The 21,048-nt window shown below is 46.4% G+C and overlaps 1 protein-coding gene across 10 annotated transcripts in view; it reads right to left on the reverse strand.

Annotated features, from left to right (window-relative positions):
• The window catches only part of ANKRD6 (ankyrin repeat domain 6), a 126,210-nt gene that overhangs the window by 18,563 nt on the left and 86,599 nt on the right, over nucleotides 1-21,048 (reverse strand). For 5 of the 10 annotated variants that reach the window (XM_052781523.1, XM_052781516.1, XM_052781515.1 and 2 more), the window contains exons 1-3: nucleotides 12,782-12,873; nucleotides 10,034-10,373; nucleotides 85-183 (exon numbers count right to left, since the gene is read on the reverse strand). In XM_052781523.1, the coding sequence (XP_052637483.1) occupies nucleotides 85-183; nucleotides 10,034-10,327 (393 nt within the window). In that variant the 5' untranslated portion in view covers nucleotides 10,328-10,373; nucleotides 12,782-12,873. Of the gene's footprint in view, nucleotides 1-84; nucleotides 184-10,033; nucleotides 10,374-12,781; nucleotides 12,881-21,048 lie in introns of those variants that run through there. The other 5 variants (XM_052781522.1, XM_052781518.1, XM_052781519.1 and 2 more) reach the window with 1 other exon arrangement.

Consider the following 21,048-nt stretch of genomic DNA (forward strand, 5'->3'; position numbering starts at 1 on the left):
ATAAACCATAACTTTCTGTCTGAGACCTTAATGTTACTGACCGGCAAGGCTGCCATCCCACAGGACTTTGCTTTTGCCTGTTACCTTGTCTTGTCTGTCCAAAGCACACCCCTCTTGAATCAGAGTTGCTATAACATCGGTGTTCCCTACGACAGCAGCCCGGTGCAATGCTGTCTGATCACCCTGCAAAAAGAAGCAAATTTGTAATCAGTACCATTCCCACCTCATTTTGACTCAAGGCAAATGCATACAACACACACAGGGGCTGCATCTTCAACACACGTACTGTTTAAAACCAAGCTGCCTTTGAAAACAGTCCCCGTAAACAACTATCATTAAAGTTTCCAAGATTAATGAAGTTATTGAAAGTATCAGAGAGCCACAAACCAACTGTTTACAGAAGTTTGCAAGTCATCACAATCCCATACACAGTGCTGAAGCGTTCTAAAAATATGGTAGTATTAGAAGGCAGTGAATCTAACACATTTGGCACTACGTGTCTAATAATCAACAGTATCTGTAGGGAACTAAAGCGAATTACAGGCTGTCGTAATTCATCATAATGATCCTCCAGTACTTACACTAACTGGATGAGGCTCTCCTGTTTTGGCTCTGATTGCTCCATCAGCCCTGCTTAGGGTAAGGAGCATGAGATGAGATCAGTCTCTTCAGCACCTCTGATGAATTTACCAATTAGTGCTAAGAGTGGAGGCAATTTTATGATGAGGACCACAACTGCAAGACCATCAACTTATTTCGTTCAAGCAACTGAGCGATCTTGAGGTCACTTCTCTTTGACCTGCCACGTAGCAGCAACAAACAAGTTTCTTATATCAGTTTATTTCCTTTATGGCCAAGTTTCCAAAAGAAATGATGCTGATGCAGTCATCTTGTCTGACTGCCCATCTATCTCCCTTCTAACAAGTGTTGAATTCATTTGCTGAGCTAGAGAGCCCAAGATTAATTTTCTACAAGCCTTCCAGAAACTGAAGACTAGGGAGACGCAAACTACTGGCCCTGCCCATTGGGGTTATCTATATATTTTTATGTGCATGTTGGTGAGACCATGATAAAAGAGGGGGAATAGGAGGATTTATACAGCAGCGTGTAGGGATATAAGACACAGACTGATGGGAAAATGAGTCGCAGTAGCTCCACTGCTGCCACAACAACCAGTCTTGGCTTTCCTTTGAAGTTGCTTTGAACCTGCAATGCAGAAGCACAGCCTGAGTCCAGGCACAAAGACTAGCTTCAAAGCTGCACACAGCCTTTTTGGGGGATGAATAAACAGAGTGGGAATCCAATTCCCTTCTGCTTATCTAGATAACCATCACCAAAAACACATGCAGGGCAGAGATATGCAGCGTATTCTGAGGAAAAAAAGCTTGCAGGAAGCTAGTCCTAAACAGATACAAAATTTCTCTGCTACAAATCTTCATCAGATAATATCACATTATATTAAATACTAAAACTAGAGGAGTTTCTGTATTTTCCGTACTACAGTCTACAAGTCTTTAGATAACTGGATAATTTGAATAATTTGTTGTCAAAGATAATTAGCAGCTGATTTAAAAATTGCTCGTGGTGGGGTTCTTTTGTGCTAATGACACCAAAATAGTTATTACTCGATACGGGAAAAATGAGCACTGCCAACCACAACCTTTCAGTAACCCCTGTAATGCCAACTCCCACCACCAGTAAATCATTAAATTGGCTTATAATCATGAAGCTGATTTTAAAAAATTGTGTTGAAGGCTTTTTTTCAAATTTGTTACATATGTTTTGTCTCTAGACAAACTCTCTTACTTTTGTTCTTATCCCTAATTAAGACTGGAAATGTGTTTTAGGAGATTTTGAACAAAGACAGTAATGGTTCCAGGAACTGGGACTTTCAGAAAAACACAAAGTATGGGAAAACTGACAGCACTGCAAGTTCTCTGAACTTGTGTATTTGTTTCAAATTTAAAGATAACCAAAATATTATGGAAAATGTCCAAATTATACCATCCCACAAGTGCAAGAGTCAGATAGTTTCTAGTAACTATTACTACACAAATCTGCTCGCTAACAAGCCGGGGAAGAACTTAACACCCATTTTTGACAACGCATAATACTAATCATAGAATCATAGAATCATAGAATCATTTCGGTTGGAAAAGACCTTCAAGATCATCAAGTCCAACCATTAACCATGCCCCCTAAACCATGCCCTGGAGTACCCTATCCACTCGCTTTTTGAATACCTCCAGGGATGGTGACTCAACCACTTCCCTGGGCAGCCCATTCCAATGCTTGACAACCCTCTCAGTAAAAAAATTTTTCCTAATATCTAACCTAAATCTCCCTTGCCTCAACTTGAGGCCATTTCCTCTTGTCCTATCTCCAGACACCTGACAGAAGAGACCAACACCCACCTCACTACAACCCCCTTTCAGGTAGTTGTAGAGAGCGATAAGGTCTCCCCTCAGCCTCCTCTTTTCTAGACTGAACAACCCCAGATCCCTCAGCCGCTCCTCATAAGACTTGTGCTCAAGGCCCCTCACCAACTTGGTTGCCCTTCTCTGGACACGCTCAAGCAGCTCAATGTCTTTCCTGTAGTGAGGGGCCCAAAACTGAACACGGGACTCGAGGTGCGGCCTCACCAGTGCCGAGTACAGGGGAACAACCACCTCCCTGTTCCTGCTGGCCACACTGTTTCTGATACAGGCCAGGATGCGATTGGCCTTCTTGGCCACCTGGGCACACTGCTGGCTCATATTCAGCCAGCTGTCAACCAGCACCCCCAGGTCTTTCTCTGCCGGGCAGCTTTCCAGCCACTCTTCCCCAAGCCTGTAGCGCTGCATAGGGTTGCCGTGACCGAAGTGCAGGACCCGGCACTTGGCCATGTTAAACTTCATACAATTGGCCTCAGCCCATCGATCCAGCCTGTCCAGATCTCTTTGTAGAGCCTCCCTACCCTCAAGCAGATCGACCCTGCCTCCCAACTTGGTGTCGTCTGCAAACTTGCTGAGGGTGCACTCAATCCCCTCATCCAAATCATTGATAAAGATATTAAACAGAACAGGGCCCAACACCGAGCCCTGGGGAACACCACTCGTGACCCGCCGCCAGCTGGATTTCACCCCATTCACCACGACCCTCTGGGCTCGGCCATCCAGCCAGTTTTTCACCCAGTGAATAGTGCACTTATCCAGGCCACAAGATGCCAGCTTCTCCAGGAGCATGCCATGAGAGACAGTATCAAAGGCCTTGCTGAAGTCTAGGAAAATAACATCGACAGCCTTTCCCTCATCCACTAGGCGGGTCACCCGGTCATAGAAGGAGATCAGGTTGGTCAAGCAGGACCTGCCTTTCGTAAACCCATGCTGACTGGGCCTGATCCCCCTCTTATCCTGGAGCTGCCGTGTGAGTGCTCTCAAGACAAACCGTTCCATAATCTTTCCCGGTACCGAGGTCAGGCTGACAGGCCTGTAGTTCCCCAGATCCTCCCTCTGACCCTTCTTATAAATGGGAGTCACATTGGCAAGCCTCCAGTCCTCTGGGACCTCCCCTGTTGACCAGGAACGCTGATAGATGATGGAGAGTGGCTTGGCAAGGACCTCAGCCAGTTCCCTCAGTACTCTTGGATGGATCCCATCAGGTCCCATAGATTTGTGAGTGTCCAGATGGCGTAACAGGTCCCCAACTAATTCCTCCTGGATTAAGGGGGGTATGTTATGCTCTTCATCCTTACCTTCCAGCTCATGAGGTGGAGTACCCTGAGGATGACTGGACTCACTATTAAAGACTGAGGCAAAGAAGGCATTAAGTACCTCGGCCTTTTCCTCATCACTGGTTGCTACGTTCCCTTCTGTATCCATTAAAGGATAGATATTCTCCTTGGGATTCTTTTTACTGTTAACATATTTGTAAAAACATTTTTTGTTGTCCCTTACACTAGTGGCCAGATTTAGTTCCAGCTGAGCTTTCGCCTTTCTAATTTTCTCTCTGTATGATCTAACAAGATCCCTGTACTCCTCCCAAGTTGCCCGCCCTTTCCTCCAGAGATGATAAACTCTCCTTTTTTTCTTAAGTCCTAGCAAAAGCTCCCCATTCAGCCAGGCCGGTCGTTTTCCTCAGCGGTTTGACTTGCAGCACATGGGAATAGCCTGGTCCTGAGCCATTAAGATTTCCTTTTTAAAGAATGTCCATCCCTCCTGGACCCCTTTGCCCTTCAGGACCGTCTCCCAAGGGACTCTCTCAACCAGTGCCTTGAAGAGGCCAAAGTTAGCCCTCCGGAAGTCCACAGTGGTGGTTTTGCTGACCACCTTCTTTGCCTCACCAAGAATTGAAAATTCTACCATTTCATGGTCACTAAGCCCAAGACGGCCTCCAACCATCACACCTCCCACCAGTCCTTCCCTGTTCGTAAACAACAGGTCTAGCAAGGCTCCTCCCCTGGTTGGCTCACCCACCAGCTGTGTCAAGAAGTTATCTTCCACACACTCCAGGAACCTCCTAGATTGTTTACTCACTGCTGTGTTGTATTTCCAGCAGATGTCTGGAAAGTTAAAGTCCCCCACAAGGACAAGGGCACACGATTCTGAGACTACTGCCAGCTGCTTGTAGAATGATTCATCCGTCTCTTCAACCTGGTCAGGCGGTCTATAACAGACTCCCAGCACAATATCTGTCTTATTGGCTTTCCCTCTCATCCTCACCCATAAGCACTCCACCTTGTCATCAGAATCGTGTAGCTCTGAACAGTCAAAACATTCCCTAACATAGAGAGCCACCCCACCACCTCTTCTACCTTGCCTGTCCCTTCTGAAGAGCTTGTAGCCATCCATTGCAGCACTCCAGTCATGGGAGTCGTCCCACCATGTTTCCGTGATGGCGACTAAGTCATATCTATCCTGCTGCACAATGGCTTCCAGCTCCTCCTGTTTATTGCCCATGCTACGTGCGTTGGCGTAGATGCATTTGAGCTGGGTCATCGAATCCACCCCTAACATCGGCATGCTGCTCCCAGGCTCATCTCTGGTGCACCTAGTTTTATCCCTTGCCCCCTTCGAACCTAGTTTAAAGCCCTTTCTATGAGCCCTGCCATCTCACGAGCGAGGATTCTCTTACCCCTATGAGACAGCTGGACACCATCTGTCACTAGCAAGCCCGGTGCTGTGTAAGTCTCCCCATGATCAAAAAACCCAAAATTCCACTGATGGCACCAGCCTCTGAGCCACGTATTGACCAGGTGTGTTTTCCTGTTCCTTTCAGTGTATTTCCCTGCCACTGAAGGGATTGAGGAAAACACTACCTGTGCTCCTGATCTTTCTACTAATCGTCCCAGTGCCCTGAAATCCCTTTTGATTGCCTTTGGATTCCTCTCTGCAATCTCATCACTGCCAACCTGCACAACTAGCAATGGGTAATAATCAGAGGTCCGAACCAGACCAGGGAGTTTCCTGGTAATGTCTTTTACCCGGGCCCCAGGGAGGCAGCAGACTTCCCGGTGGGATGGGTCAGGTCTGCATATCGGGCCCTCTGTCCCCCTTAAGAGGGAGTCGCCTACAACAATTACCCTCCTTTTTCTTTTTTCTGAGGATGTGAGAATGCGTGGGGATGCCCGACTGGGCTTAGGCACCTCCCTAGATAGGGCTTCATCTACACCCTGATCTTCACTGGCCTGGTCCTCAAGTTCCAGAGCCCCATACCTGTTGCGTAGGGGCAACTGGGAAGGTGAGGGAGACTGGGAGGGGATTTGCCTGCCTCCCCGAGCAGGGACCTGTATCCATTCCCCTCCATCTCTTAGGTCCCCTCCCGCCTGGTGGCAGGAGGGCAGGGGAACCTCTGCTTCTTGCGGAGCCTCCATCTGCTGCCCCTGCCTCAGGGATGGTAGGGTGTGGGCCCACCAATCTATCTCCCTCTCACACTCCCTGATACTCCTCAACCTTTCCACTTCCTCCTTCAGCTCTACCACCAGGCTGAGCAAATCACTCACCTGGTCACACCTCACACAAGAGGTGTCCCCGCTGACCTCCATCATTTCTGATAGACTCAGGCACTCCCTGCAGCCAGAGACCTGGACAGCTGCATGTTTACGTGGGACCTCTGTCTGCGTTGCCATATTTTTCCTAACAATGGCTTTCCCCCGAGTGGCAACCATACCTGGGTCTCCCTCTGGGCCGACACCCACCACTTGAGCAGCCTGCTCGAGCTAGGAAGAGTTGGGGGCTGCGCCCTGCCTGCACGAACTGCCGCGCGAACTGCCGCGCCACGCCCTGTTTGCCCGTCCTGTTCGCCGCGCTCCTGGTGGCCGGCGCTCCTCAGGGCCGTTCCAATCTCCCGCGGTTGCCCCTGGCAACGCCCACGCCGCGTCAGCCTCTGCCGCGAGAGCCGCCGGCTCCGGCCGGGTCCCTCCGCCCTTCCCCGGCGCTCCCGGGCCGCGGGAACCTCCCTGTCCGCCTCAATCTAGCGCTTAGCCGCCCACTTACCGTCGCCTCTGCTGGCCTCGCCGCTGACTGGCACAGCTACTGCTACTGCAGCAATGGGTAATGTGGACAGTGCAAAGGTCATTTTATCTGACTACCATGAAGTGGAAAGTAACCTGTCAACCTATTCCTGCCAACTGGTATTGCTGCACCAGCAAAACTACAGAAGATATTATAATAAAGACTAAAACAAGATGACATCTGCCATTGCAATGGATGGAGCTTGAACAATGAACAGTTGGTTCCTACTTCTTTACAGTCCAGAAAATTGACCGTGGAGAAGACCAAATTGGGGACAGGAATGGATTGTATCGGAATTAGTTTGTAATGAAGGATCTTCTCAATAGGCCAGTTTAAATCAAGGCTGTTCTTGTCCTTAGCCCAACCCCATCACAGGAGTTGCAGTGAGGTCAAAGGCCATTCAGCTTTTTGGGGTTTGTTGACATGACAGCTACTTCTAATGGCATTAAATTAAAAACAAACGCATATTAGGAAAGCCGGAAGCACACCTCATTGCTGCAGGAGCAGGTGTCCCTTGGGGACCCCAGTCCATGTGCTGGGGGGCCATTCACTGGGGCTGCCGAGCAGCACTGGGACAGCTTCAGCCATGCCGGGGCTTTGTCCCATACTATATTCTGGTCCCCAAAATGGAAGCCCGGGCAGGTGTAGGGACACAAGTCCCACAGATGGCAGGCTCCTGCCCAAGGTGTGGGCTTTGGTGCTGACATCTTCCCTACGCAAGCATGGGGAGAGCCAAGCATCTAAGAGTAAGGTCCAGCCAGCACCCTGACCAGGTAAATAAATACCTTGTCCATGTAACAGGGAGTGTCAGAGGATATCTCAAACCCTGCCTCACCTGTCCTGAGGCACCTCCCAGTGAAGAGATGGCAGGTATCAATGGTGAATACCACCCCCAGGCCCCTCAGCCAGCAGGGCAGGACCCGGTCAGCTATTCCCTCGGACCTCAGCACACACATTAACCTTAAACTGCTTAAGGTGCTGCGGAAGCTGAACCACCAGGCTGCAATGGCCTTCGCGTGTGAGTCGCTGAGCGACCCAGCCACAGATGGCGTAGCCCACTGCTATATAACATAACGCTGCCTGCACCGCTGTGTTTCTCACCTGTCTTGCCTCCCCATCAGCAGAGGAGCAAACCCCTAACTTGCCTCTTAGGGAGTCTGAGAAAACAGATGAGTTATATTTTTTTCACAGCGTGAATTTTCAGACAGTGTAATCACTGATTCATATGTTTTTATTAATTGCTAAAATAACTGTCTCTGAAAGCACTTATCGGAGTTCTGCCTTTAGCAAGGCATTAGGGGGCTGTTCCAGAGGCTCGGAGAGCAATTACACTGGTAAATGCGTATTAACTGCCCTGGCTATTATGTTGGGCACAATTTATGATCCTATTTGTAAGTGATCTATGCCTTCAGAACAGACCGCAGATCAGTAGCAACAAAGAGAGATAACTCCAGTGCTGTGTCACACAAATGTGACCTTGACAGAAACAACAGAGTCTGCCTAAAAGCAGACGTGGGCCCGAAGCCAAAAACACACTTAGGTGCTTAAGTGGGGCTTGGTAGAAGTAAGGCACTTAAGTCTACACTGGTGCATCTTAAATCCCCTTCCTCAGCAGCCGCCGAGCCCTGAAAGCAACTCAAACTCAAGCGTTCCCACTCCAACGCCCCGGACATCTCATCTTGCACGCTGCCGCGGGGCACCGCAGTCATGGCGGCACGGAGGAGACGGTCGCGTCGCACACACCTTGCCCTGCCGCAGCCCCTGCCGCCGCCGCCGTCTCCCCTCCCCTCTCACCCCGCGAGCGCTCTCCTCGCACGCTTGCTGGAAGAAGCCGCCCGCGCGAGCTGCAGGTACACCCACCACCCTCTGAAATCGGGCCAGAGAAGGAGGTGGCCACTGGCTCTTCTGCAGCAGCCCAGAGGTTACGGGACTCGCCAAGCTTGTCTTGCTGTGAGAGCACTGCTGCGTTGGAGGTGCTCCGCTTTTAAGAAAAATCTCGGTATTCACTGGGCTAGAGAGAGGGAGACGCTGGGAGACTGGGATCGGGGTCTGCATCCCCCAGTGCAGAGGACGGAGGACTGCCCATCCTGAGAGCTCTGCCCGTAACGGGGCTGTTGCGCAGCAAGGCCCAGCACCAGCGGGTACGTTTCCAAGGGGTGAAACCATGCTCTTTACAAAGAGCTTAAACACCTGCTTTCAGGAGAGGGTTACAGGCTGGGAGTCCTGAAGAAAGGCGGACACCTAAATCTTGACCTTCTCCATGGATTTTGGCACTACCCTTTCCTTTAGCACTTCTGTGTCGGCTAGGCCGGTGGTGCTTGCTCAGTGCCCTGGTGTTTGCAATTACCTCCTTGAGTTTCCTCATTTGCTGAATAACTTAAAGCAGTGGATGGGACCAGGCACCTAGGAACCGGGTAGGCATCTATTTTACATCTGAAGTTCACCCCAAGGGAAAGGGAACAACACAAGCAACTTACAAAAGGGTTTCAGGTAGATATTAGTACTTCTGCCAGCTCTCCTGCATTATTGGAGTCTCTATTATAGACTCTACTGCCCAAATTTAATGAGATTTGGTTTACACTAGTTTGTAATACATGTTACTTCTTTCTCTGATTTAAAAAAATACTATAACCACCATATTTTGTTGTCCTGCACACTCCTATTGTCCAGAGCATCCATCAGCTGTACAATCTCCTTTAAAGCCCCTCTCCAGTGTCACACTTCACCTCCTCGCTGTCTTTCCGTGTTTGCAGAGATCACCAAACTGTCTCGCTACAGGAGAATTGCACCAAAATAACCAGCAAAACCTGATGCCCTCAATCCATGATACAAAGTGCTGGACGGCTCTTGCAAAGTCTTATACTGTGAAATCAAACCACTAAATTCACAGTAGAAAGTTCAAAATATTTTAAAGTTAAAATATAACCAAGTGTTAAATACTCGCAGGAGCATACAAGCATACGTGGATATCCTGAAGCAGCTGTACACAAAGGCAACTGAATGTGCCCTAGTGTTTCTCAATGTCACCGTGCCACGCTCTTCCTCCTTTGCTAAAGAAAGGCAGTCATCATGATAGACAGTAAGAACTTCACACTGAACGATAAATGATGATGCATGACCAGCAGAAGTGATCAAGGCGTGAAAAAATAATCATGAACGAAACAAATTACAGCTTAAATGAGACTGAAATGGGAGTACGGGGATAAGCCACTTTGCATATTTACGTTCAGCTAAAAATTATTATGAACCCCGGGTTATTGTTCCATTTGAAATTAATTTTCTGCTTCTTAAACTGGAGCTTCCAGAAGGGAAGTTTCGGGGCCTCGGGCCTTTGTTTTAAATCAACTTGTTTTCCCAGTTACGTTTTCAGAGAGCGCATACAGGGCACGAAACTTGATGCAGAGCACCCAGCGCAAAGCCCGCCATGCAGTCATGCACCACACAAGAGCTCAGTCACGCCAGACCGCCAGGCCAAGGTTTCGCAGCATGCAGCCGTGGGAGACATCAAGCTCAAGGCAGGGTCGATGCACAAGATTTCTAACCTCCTTCTCTCTTTCTGATCTTCTAGGTTCCTTCCTAGCCTTTCTCTTCTGGTTTCTCTTATCTTTTTCGTCCTTGATTTCCTTCACCGGGACAACCTTCTCCTTGACTATTTCTGAGGTGTGTGCTGTATGGATACTCATTGACCATTCAGAGATGGCATTGGGATCCCAGTAAGAGTTTTCAGTATTGGCAGGGAGAAGGAAAGAGTTAGCTCCCGGGGTGGCGTACTCTACAGAGCTGGACTCCACCGGTTGAAATTCATAATAATCCCACTCCAGGCCACTGGAGGTCATTCTTCAACTAATTCTTACGGCTCTTACAGTGTTTTAAAGAATGTATCTGTAGAACATGAAGTGAGTGTTTTAATCTCTCCACAACATTCAGCAACTTTTAAGTTTCTGCTTATCATGTGGCAGATGAAAAGTTAGTCTTGCATTTATTTGTTCATTAGCTAAAGAGAGTCAACTCCAAAATAAAATGTGTTTAGGTTTCTCTTGTTATTTAGAAAAATAAAATATAGGTCATCCTTTTAGAACCCAGAGATTTTTTTGTGTTATCACAACAATGCCACAGAAAAAAATTAAGTAATTTACTTTTCAATTAAATATGATACTCCCCACTCTCACGAGCAATTTAATCTCTGAACCTAAATCTGTATTCCTGAAAAACAGCAACGAAATGTACAGATGTTAACTAACACTTGAAAGTAAAATGCCTTCACTGCCAAATAAGCACACAGTAAAAGTGACTGAAAGCATTATCAATAGTTTGCAACTAAAAGAGAATATGAACATATTCTGTGTGGCATAAATAAAGTGTAAAAATTAATTAAACAAGGAGAAACCATAAACAGAGAACCTTCTTTGAAGACCTATGTAAAAGGAAAGCAGAAATATTTTAGTTAATACCTTTCACAAGCAAAGATCTTCACTTGGAGTTTTAGCCTTCCTCCTCCTCTGAGACAAATCCAAACACACCCTGTGAGACTCAGCAACTCCTGAGGCTCTCATCAACCCCAGCCAAATCACTAGCACTAAATGCAGAGCCAAAATCAAAATACATTTTAAAGAAACAGTATCTCTGAATCAAGCACGCACCTATTCTGTTCAGATTAGTCACCACATTTAGAAGCGGTATCCAGTTGTCGTGAACAAAGCCCCCAAGAAGCTTACAAGGCAGGTGAAATACGTCTTCTACAAGCTGAACATTTCTACAGTGCAAGACTCTTCACTAAACTGAAATGCTGCTAAACACTGATTTACTGTTTTTCCATTACAGCTATCACGTTTACATATAAACAGCCTGGATTTTATTCCTAAAGGATTAAAAAAACCCAGACTTACTCAAAAAAGTTTTCACAGAAACCCAATTTGACCAAATCAGTGGAAGCTCTTGCATTCTTAGTGCGGCAACTTGCTTTTATCAGGAAAACTGACTGTACTTGTAAAGTACCTGCAATTTTGTCTTAAAAACCTGATGAATCATTTCTGCTGGGAGAAGTCAAAAAACACACTCAGGATACATCTGAATAAACTGATACTCCCATTACACTTGCAAATCTGCTCCATTTCACAGATGGGCATAGGGAAAGAATAAAGGGCACAGGAAGCAAAGTTTCTTCCTAGAAAAACAAGCTTCCCAGTAGAAAGCTGGCTGCATCAGTAGCCCAGTCCTAAGCTTGTCAGACAGACTGCTCACATCTCACAGGGAAGCAGCTACTCATGCAGAGAAAGAAACCAGTTTTCCAATTTCTATAGATATTTAAGACTCTCTAGATGCAAACAGATGCCTAAGGGGATTTTCAAAAGGCACCTAGACATTTCCAGTATCCTTTTAACAGTCATACAGGTGCCTCTACTAACCACCTTTGGACCTCTAGGTCCTTTGAAGAATCTTCACCTTATTTATTACAGGGGGAACAAAAGCAACCCTTCCTCCCAAACTTGTTCCGGCATGCTATCAGAAGTTAGCAATGAATCTGAAGAAGTCATGGTTATTCAACTGCTGTTGCAAATTTCAACCTACACTTTTGTTCATCAGAGTGAGGTAACTCAAACTATGTTACTGGTCACTCCAATGTGCCTTAAAGCCTGGTCCAAGATTAGAACTATCCTTATGGAAAACCAAGAAATTCCAATAACTTACATATTTTATCGAATGAGAGCAAACTACCATTTGCTAAATCCAAAGCTGGTTTCATTGTGCTGATCCTTCACCACACGACAGCCCCACAGATGCGACCACCTCCACACTGAGTGCAGCTGCCAGCAGGACCATTTCCCTGCGATGCTGCACAGCGCTCTGGACAGCTGCTCAATACTCTATACGCTGCAGCATCTCTCTACACAAAAAGCATCTCCCGCTTCAGGCAAACATCACAACAGACTGTGTCCCCTACCAGACGTCCTCCAGTGGGTTCCCACAGAGTACAACGAACTCTTATTTCATTCCTACACCAAGTGGCAGACAATGACTCTCACTGCTACTCACACCCGCCTGCCACAACAGAGCTCTTATAAAGCTCTGCAGCTTGAGCAAGAGGACCAAGCTATTCGTTGAAAACCACCACATTTTACATTGTCTGCCATGCAGTTTTGCATCTCCTAATTAGAGGTTACAACTCCAAATTACAAAATAGAGACAGATTTTGTTTTCATTTAATCCTACTTCAAAGAAGTGAAGGTCTGCTGTTACTTGCAAATTACCTTTTGCCCTCCACCCCAAGCAAGAAGGTTGTATCTACTTACATCATCCTGAATATCCAGGTCACAACCTGCCTTCAACAAAACCTGGACAACGTGGAGATGACCCTTGTGGGCAGCAAGATGCAGGGGGGTCCGGCCATGCTATGAATGAGAAGAAAATAATAATACCTTAAGATGAATTTTTACGCATGGTAGTTGACCAGAATTTTGTCTGCTTTTCCTCGTTCTTCTGTTCATACCTCACTATCTGAAACCTGCAATAGCAGCAACTGACGTATATGAGCGTACCAAAGGCTTTACCTTATTTTTGTGTATGCTGAAAACTCCTCCTCCCCCTCCTGCAACATTTGAGTTTATACTGATGATACTCTACAAAAGGGACATTATATTCACATAAGGATACCTCCTTGCAAATTCAGATCGGGCTTTGTGTCCATGCCTAAAGACTTTTTTGTTTCTGTCCCTCTGGAGTGCAGAATTGTCAACTGCTTTCAACTCCACTCTGTACAACAAAGTTGCAATAGCAGGCTAATTCATGTATCATAATAGGTACCATCTTTGCCATAGAAATAAGAATTACTGGACTGTTGTGTATGATGGCCGCTCACCTTAAAAGGAATGGAAGACTTGTAGTCACTCCAAGTGACTTCACGTGTACGACAACCAACCTCATTTTGCCAAAGATCTGTCAGGTTTTTTTAGACAATACTTATTTTTAAACATTACCAAGCTCTAACCTACATGAAAGTAAGAGTATAAAATAGTCATGAGAAATTCAATCTATAGTGTAATCAAGGACAGTTCCCTAATAAACAGAAGGACAGAAAAGCTTTAATTAGTGAGATGGATACTTGATGTATGGGTTTAGGAGGAAAAAAAAAAAAAAAAGATTGAAATTTGACAGTAAAATCAATTTTAAAAAAAAAGCATCTCCCCAGCAAATGGGTTCCAAAAATCTAAGTGAAATGACAAGAGGAAAACAATAGTTACTTGTAACTGAGCCCCACTTGATCATCCTTTGACAGAATCTAAAATAAAACATTTCAGGAAAAGGGGAATAGGCTGCTCCTCCTAAAAGGGGCATAAGAATCTATGTGAAAAGAGGCTCAAAGAGGGAAGAGTTTGTAAGAGGCAGTGTGGACAACAGAGGAGAGCTACAACAAGCGATTCCCTAAATGTTTAACCCGTACAACCTGGAAAAAAAAAAAACTCGTAAGGGAGAACCAAGAATTAACTCTTGCTTTAGGAAGTGTGTGTGTATACACACACACACACACACACACACACATATATATATAAAATCCCAAAACATCAATGTGAAAAGTGAGTGAAACACCTTAAGAACTGTTAAACAGCAACACTCTAAAACTGTTCATTGCAAATTTTATTTCATAGCAATTAAGAAAACAGAATTCCAGCCATTGCTAAAAATCACTGACTATCTTCACAAAGAATCCCGTTTTCTCCCCTAGGCATTTTATGAGATAAAGAGGAGTTACGTTACTCTTCACCTGTACCTATTATATATCTATTTCTTCATTACCGCTGCTATTGTCTATTTTTCCACCCAATGATTTACCCTGCAAAGGAAGATAAATATATCACCTACAGAAGGAGCAAACACCTCAAGAGCTGTCTGACTACTAATGGCCTGAAGTAAGCAGAAGGCAACCATCAGCTCTCTGAGGTTTTCAGCAACTTCTCCAGCTGGAAAGCTACTTCAAGTAAATAAAAAACCAAGATCAAGACAGCATTGTTTTCACACAGCAGATCCCATACCCGTGTAGCTGGTAAAGCCTTGGGAATTCAGCCTCTTCAGAGCAAAAAGGAAAACCAGTGTTGAAATCCACAGAACGGCTGGGGACAAAACGTCCGTGTCATCACTGACTAGTTGTGCCATGCTTCGAAAATGTTAAACGTTGATTAACTGTCCTACATCATCGATCTGAAGGGCCAGATGTAAGGGCAAAGTCCTCACCCACTCTGACGTGGGTCTCTCAGAACCCAAACATTGTCTCCCGTTAGTGGCAGCAGCTCGTTCCCATGTGGGAAACTTCCATTCCTGCCCTGCTGAAGGTGTGGGAAGGGCTCGCTCTCGGCTGTCACCACTGCCCCTGGGTGCCATCCAGCCTGCTGCCTGGGTGCTTCTTGCTTGACCTGGCCGCAGGTCCCTAAACGCCTGCCCTTCCAGCAAAGGGCACCGAGCTGCACCGAGCACGCTTCCCTCTCCATCAGCCTGGAGGAGAGCCAGGGCTGTGTCGCTGTTCCAGGTAACACAATAGCAGGAGGCATAAAAGTCTCCAGGCAACATGGGGAAAAGAAAAAAAAAATAAAGGGAAAAAAAAAAAGAAAAAAAAAGCCAGATTGACAAATCATTCCCGGCTATGAACAATATGTCTGGATTATGAATATGTGCTCCAGCACATTCAGGTTTATGGGTTCTGACTTTCTACATTACTTACTGGCAATCAGTAAATCACCTAATCCAGGCATCTCACTTCCCAGCAGGTTACTAATGTATCATGAAAACAATTTATTGCAATCTGTGCATGGAGCAGAAAAAATTCCAAACAAACCCAACTTGAAGCCAGCTCATGTACTTTAAAAGGAAAACAGCATCAACTACATGAGTATATCCCAGCAGGGAAACTTTCTGATAAGATAACCATCTCTAATCACTGAAAAAATGCTGAGATGCAGCCAAAGGTACTGTGTTATAAGTAAACTGTGAAAGCAGAGTATGAGTTTATTTCAATATGAGGGACATGTTTTCCTCACCCAACACACCTTCCTAGGCGATCACCACACAGAGCGTGCCTGGTGGCAGGGCACAAGCACAAGAAAAGGTTGCAAAACCGCAGGAGATCCAGATCACAGGACCTCCACCTGCCCGTTCAGTGTCTTAAGACACATTAAAATAAAGCCGCCCCAGGGAACAGGCTTATCTGGAGGAGGTGGCTGCCCTCGCCCCAGGGAGCACCAAGTTCTCCTGTCACCGGGACCAACCTGTCCCGTTCTCCACAGCTGGGCAGCCTCCCTGAGCTCACAGCCAGCCACAGGAGATGGGTGCTGCGGGAGGAGAGGGCGCTTGCTGGAAGAGGGCACCGTGGGGCCAGGGAGAGCTGCGAGGAAGTGTTGCCTGGTGTATTGGTTTTGTGTGGCAAGGTTTTGGTAGCGGGTGGGGTTACAGGGGTGGCTTCTGTAAGAAGCTGCTGGAAGCTTCCCCTGTGTTCGACAGAGCCCATACCAGCCGGCTCTAAGACAGACCCGCCGCCGGCCAAGGCCGAGCCAATCAGCGATAGTGGTAACGCCTCTGTGATAACATTTTTAAGAAGGAAAAAAAGTTGGGACGGCGGTATTCGGCAGCCGGAGAGAGGAGTGAGAACATGTAAGAGAAACAACCCTGCGGACACCAAGGTCAGTGAAGAAGGAGGGGGAGGAGATGCTCCAGGCGCCGGAGCAGAGATTCCCCTGCAGCCCGTGGTGAAGACCATGGTGAGGCAGGCTGTCCCCCTGCAGTCCATGGAGGTCCACGGTGGAGCAGATATCCACCTGCAGCCCGTGGAGGACCCCACGCCGGAGCAGGTGGGTTCCCGAAGGAGGCTGTGACCCCGTGGGAACCCCGCGCTGGAGCAGGCTCCTGGCAGGACCTGCGGATCTGTGGAGAGAGGAGCCCACGGAGCAGGTTTTCTGGCAGGACTTGTGACCCCGTGGGGGGCTCACGCTGGAGCAGTCTGTGCCTGAAGGACTGCACACCGTGGAAAGGACCCATGCTGGAGCAGTTCGTGAAGAACTGCAGCCCGTGGGAAGGACCCACGTTGGAGAAGTTCGTGGAGGACTGTCTCCCGTGGGTGGGACCCCACGCTGGAGCAGGGGAAGAGTGTGATGAGTCCTCCCCCTGAGGAGGATGAAGCGGCAGAAAATAATGTGTGATGAACTGACCGTAAACCCCATCCCCGTCCCCCTGTGCCGCTGGGGGGGTGGTAGAGAATCCGGGAGTGAAGTTGTGCCCGGGAAGAAGGGAGGGGTGGAGGGAAGGTGTTCTGAGATTTGGTTTTATTTCTCATTACCCTACTCCGGTTGATTTGTAATAAATCAAGTTAATTTTTCCCCAAACTGAGTCTGTTTTGCCCGTGACGGTAATTGGTGAGTGATCTCTCCTATCCTTATCTCAACCCACAAGCTCTTTGTTATATTTTCTCTCCCCTGTCCAGTTGAGAAGGAGGGGGAGTGATAGAACAGCTCTGGTGGGCACCTGGCATCCAGCCAGGGTTAACCCATCACACCTGGCTGTTCCTGTCATTCAGCAAACGGAGACTCACCCTAAGTGTGCATTTCGCCTACCATCATCCCCAAGCGTTCAAAAACTTCAGCCAGGTCCCCAAAACTCAGGGTTTTGTTTAAAAAAGAAAAAAAAAAAAAAGAGTTATTGAAACAGAAGACTAGAGAATTATTTTTACTCCAGAGGGTCTGTGTGTTTCGAGAATCTCTATCCAAAAGCACAGGTTGAGCGGCATCCCACCTACTGGAGACCCCTAGAGAGAGACTTTCAGAGACCAGAGCTACTGCATCTATGCAGTCCTTGAGCTCTTCCCTCTATAAAGGGATGCTATCAATGAAAACTATGACCCTACCTAGGATGGGAGCGTGGGGAGGAGGATCAATTCCAGCACATTATACTGATTAGAGGCTCAGGCTTTTGGAAGAGCACCGATTATCTCAAGATTAATCATAACCCTGCAAGAACTGGCAATGCCAGATTTTCTTTTTCTTCCCAGTAACGCTGAAATGACAGCAGAGATGGGCAGCACAGCTGAACAGTGTTCCAGTGCGGGCAATGCAAACACTGGAAAACCACTCCCACCCACCTCCCCGCACAGACACATACATACAGGTGTGTATGTCCATATGCATGCACACACCAATCCAGAACAAACTGTGAGGGAGAGACAAGGGGATTTGGGTACCCCTCATGCTGTGATGACAAACTTGGAGCACAGCAAGCTTTGGAGAGAAACGTTCGATGGGTCCATGTCACAGCGGGAAGCCCCAGCAGCAACAGTCAGAGATGCTCTTGCCTTTATGTCTGTAAGTCAAACTAACAGCCCACAAAGTTCTTCTCTCACAGCAATGCATCCTACCCAAAATATCTAGGGGTAAGAGAGATGAAGGCAGACAGACAAATTTCCCTTTGCCTGTCTCCTCCATAAAGACATTTTGCACTCACCACTGCAGCACCAAAGAGGGGGCTTATCTGAATACACGCATTGGTCCTAGTGGGAAAGGAAATGTGTAAGAACAAGAGTGTGTCCTAGATGCTCCTTGCAAGGAGACAACACTAAACCCTGGGACTGCTTAACATGCAGATTACCGACTTAAAAGCTTGTGAGCATTTCCAAATACGAACTGTAATGGTTTGGGGGTTATTACAGAAATACAAATGAGAGACTGCTACAACTTGGGATTAATGAACCAATAAAGCAGTCATTCATACAAAAAAATATGCAATTTGGACTTCTATTCAAATGTAAATAATTGCTTCAGCAGGCAACAAATCATACAAATCCTCCAGTGTCACGGGCTGATTGACAAAATAAATGGGACCTATTGCACTAAGGCTGCAACTTCCAACAACCGTGACACGCTGCTATAGCTATGGGGCCTATCAGGTTGCAGCCACGCACAGTAAACAGCCACGTGAATTTCAGCAGTAAAATGCAAGGGTAGGGTTTTTGTTTGTATTTAATCTGTATTCTAACTTCCACACATTGACAGACAGCTGTCAATACATACTGTTTAAAAGCAGAATTTTCTTAAAGCAGCTGCCAATGTATGCACTCTGCAACCAAATCCATATGGGGGGCCTTAGCACCATGATCCGCATGATCTTTCCCTGTGTTTATGTATTTGGAGATACTTTTATGCAAGTACATTCAGTTCTCCATCTCACCCTGCTCTTGTGCTGCACAAGGAATGTTATTTATTCATCCATTCTGCACTTACACAAAAACATGCCTATCCACGATTTATTGGAAAGCTTGAAAACAACACCCAAGTCTTGTCACACTGTTCACACTGATGATTTGTTAGACTGTTTTCCATGAATAACCTGCTCACTCAAGTCAGCAGAAAGTTTCTGATTGACCTCAATAGGCATTCAGCGAGTCCCTAAACGTTTGCGAGTCCCCTTTTATTTTCATTTGTTGCTTAAAACAGACACAAGTAGTTTTTCAAACTGAAGGAGCACAAAAACATGAAAGCACCAAAATACATTTCTTTTTTTGTTTCTGTCTGTACTTAAAAAGGAAGAAAATAAAAGATTGTTTTAAAGAACTCAACACGCTCTGAAGGTGAAATTCTGATGACAAGATTACAAGTACCCCAGCATTATAAAAGTGTTGCCATATGGAAGGTTCATAACACGACTAGTTCAAAAATTAAATCAAATAAACAAACAGAATTACTGAATCAAAACAGAAGCACCACCTTTTGCATTTCTATGTTTTTTTCCAAACGATCACCCTTTCTCTGCAGAATTCAATTTTATAGTTATGATCTTAATGCTATGCTCTGCAGAAAAGCTATATTCTGCTTCCCTTTCAAAAAATAGTCATAAAACCCCTGGTGCTATACAAATTACATTAAAACTGCCTGTACTACCTTTATGACTTCCTCTGGCAATCTTTTTCACATTTAGCAGAGAAGCAGCACACTCCTCTGTGCGTGCTTGCTAATACACAGTTTCTTCTGGTCCTACTAATTCTCGCTATTGAATGCTACACCCCGTGCTGCAACACCCCAGTGAAACCCAACACCCAGTAACACTTTGTTTTGGTGAGCTGCAGTGCAGAGGTTCAGACCTGGAAACTTCATCTCCAGGCACGGAGCAAGGCCATGTTAAGGGCTGCCGTTCCCCCAGAAGTGTCTTGCTTCAGCCAGGCATCCTTAGGATAAACCAGAAGTTGATGCCTGGGAGGTGAAATCCCACTTCTCTCCATCCTCTGGGCACCATTCTGGGGACAAGATCGAGAGAAGAGATGACCTCATCTGAGGTGTCACTACCACCGCTCCTCCTGTGCCACCCCTAGTGGTCCTCAGCCCTCTCCCTAACCTATCTCAACTCACAAAATCAAAAGAAAACCCAAGAAAAGGAAAACAACATCCTGGGAGGGCAGCAAGACAGAGCAGCTCAGCAAAAGTCACAGCACTTTCATGTCGAAGATGCAGCTGTCAATAACTTTACTGAAAGAAAGCTCTACTACAAAAGGACTGAACGAAGGGACCAGCTTTCTTGCTTGCAAGAAAAGACTTAATTACACCAGGCTCAGTTCTTAATTTTCCAGCTTTTGCAGCATATTCACCAAAATACTCTATAAAGGCACCTGCTTGTTGGATCAGCCAATTTGTATGATCAGTTGTTTGGGGTAATTTTGCCCCTTTCATAAAGAAAACAGCTATAAATTTCACACCTGTGAAGAATGTCAGACAAAAAGGCATGAAAACTGAAATTATCTCTTTGTCCTACCAGGCAGAGCAGCAACAGAGCACCCCGGTCAAGAAGCTGCCCTTTGAGAAGAGCAGAGCCATGAAGTCTCTGCTGGGTGCCAGACCATCTCTCGGCCACGACCCCACGTGGCTGGTGGCAGAGATCCCAGAACCAGGACGAGCGCTCGCGTGTGCAACGCAGTGCCACCAGCCCTCTCCCTCTCTGGGCTCCCTGATGTCAGATCATCAACAGCGGTGTGAGCTAGTGGCCATCAGCTCTTCTTTACATATTTTAAAAGGCCCCAAATCTGGAGTGAGCCCCCGTGTCCCTCGCTTGGAGTCAGGGGAGGTGCACACTTCCATATTGACTTCATCTGCACAAGATGCCTTGGTAGTAACGCTGTCAAAATGAAACAAGTGCATCCCCAAGGAAACGCTGAAGTGAGCGCCTGGACACATGGATTGTCCATTGAATTTTGTTTGTTTCGTATTCTTCTTCTTCTGAAATCATCTACTTAGAGGTGACAAAAGTGAAATACTATTTTGCAGCTGAATTGTTGTTTACTGACACAGCAATTAACCACATCATATGACCTTCCATATATATGATAAAAATAGAACTGGACGAGCTTGCCAGCTATCCAGCATTTAATAGTACTTGGTTTGTTACAGAAAATATCCTTCATTTTTCTTAAGCTATGCTCAATTAATCCTGTTTGAATGAAGAACTCTCTGGCATTTAGCTCTAGATCCTGGTCACTTCAAGCTGTGTCTCTGCATGGTGTTTTTCACAAGAATTGGTCTGCGCTTATGGATGCGTATCA

The sequence above is a fragment of the Harpia harpyja genome, chromosome 3 (genome assembly GCF_026419915.1).
Source record: "Harpia harpyja isolate bHarHar1 chromosome 3, bHarHar1 primary haplotype, whole genome shotgun sequence".
Classification (NCBI taxonomy): Eukaryota; Metazoa; Chordata; class Aves; order Accipitriformes; family Accipitridae; genus Harpia; species Harpia harpyja.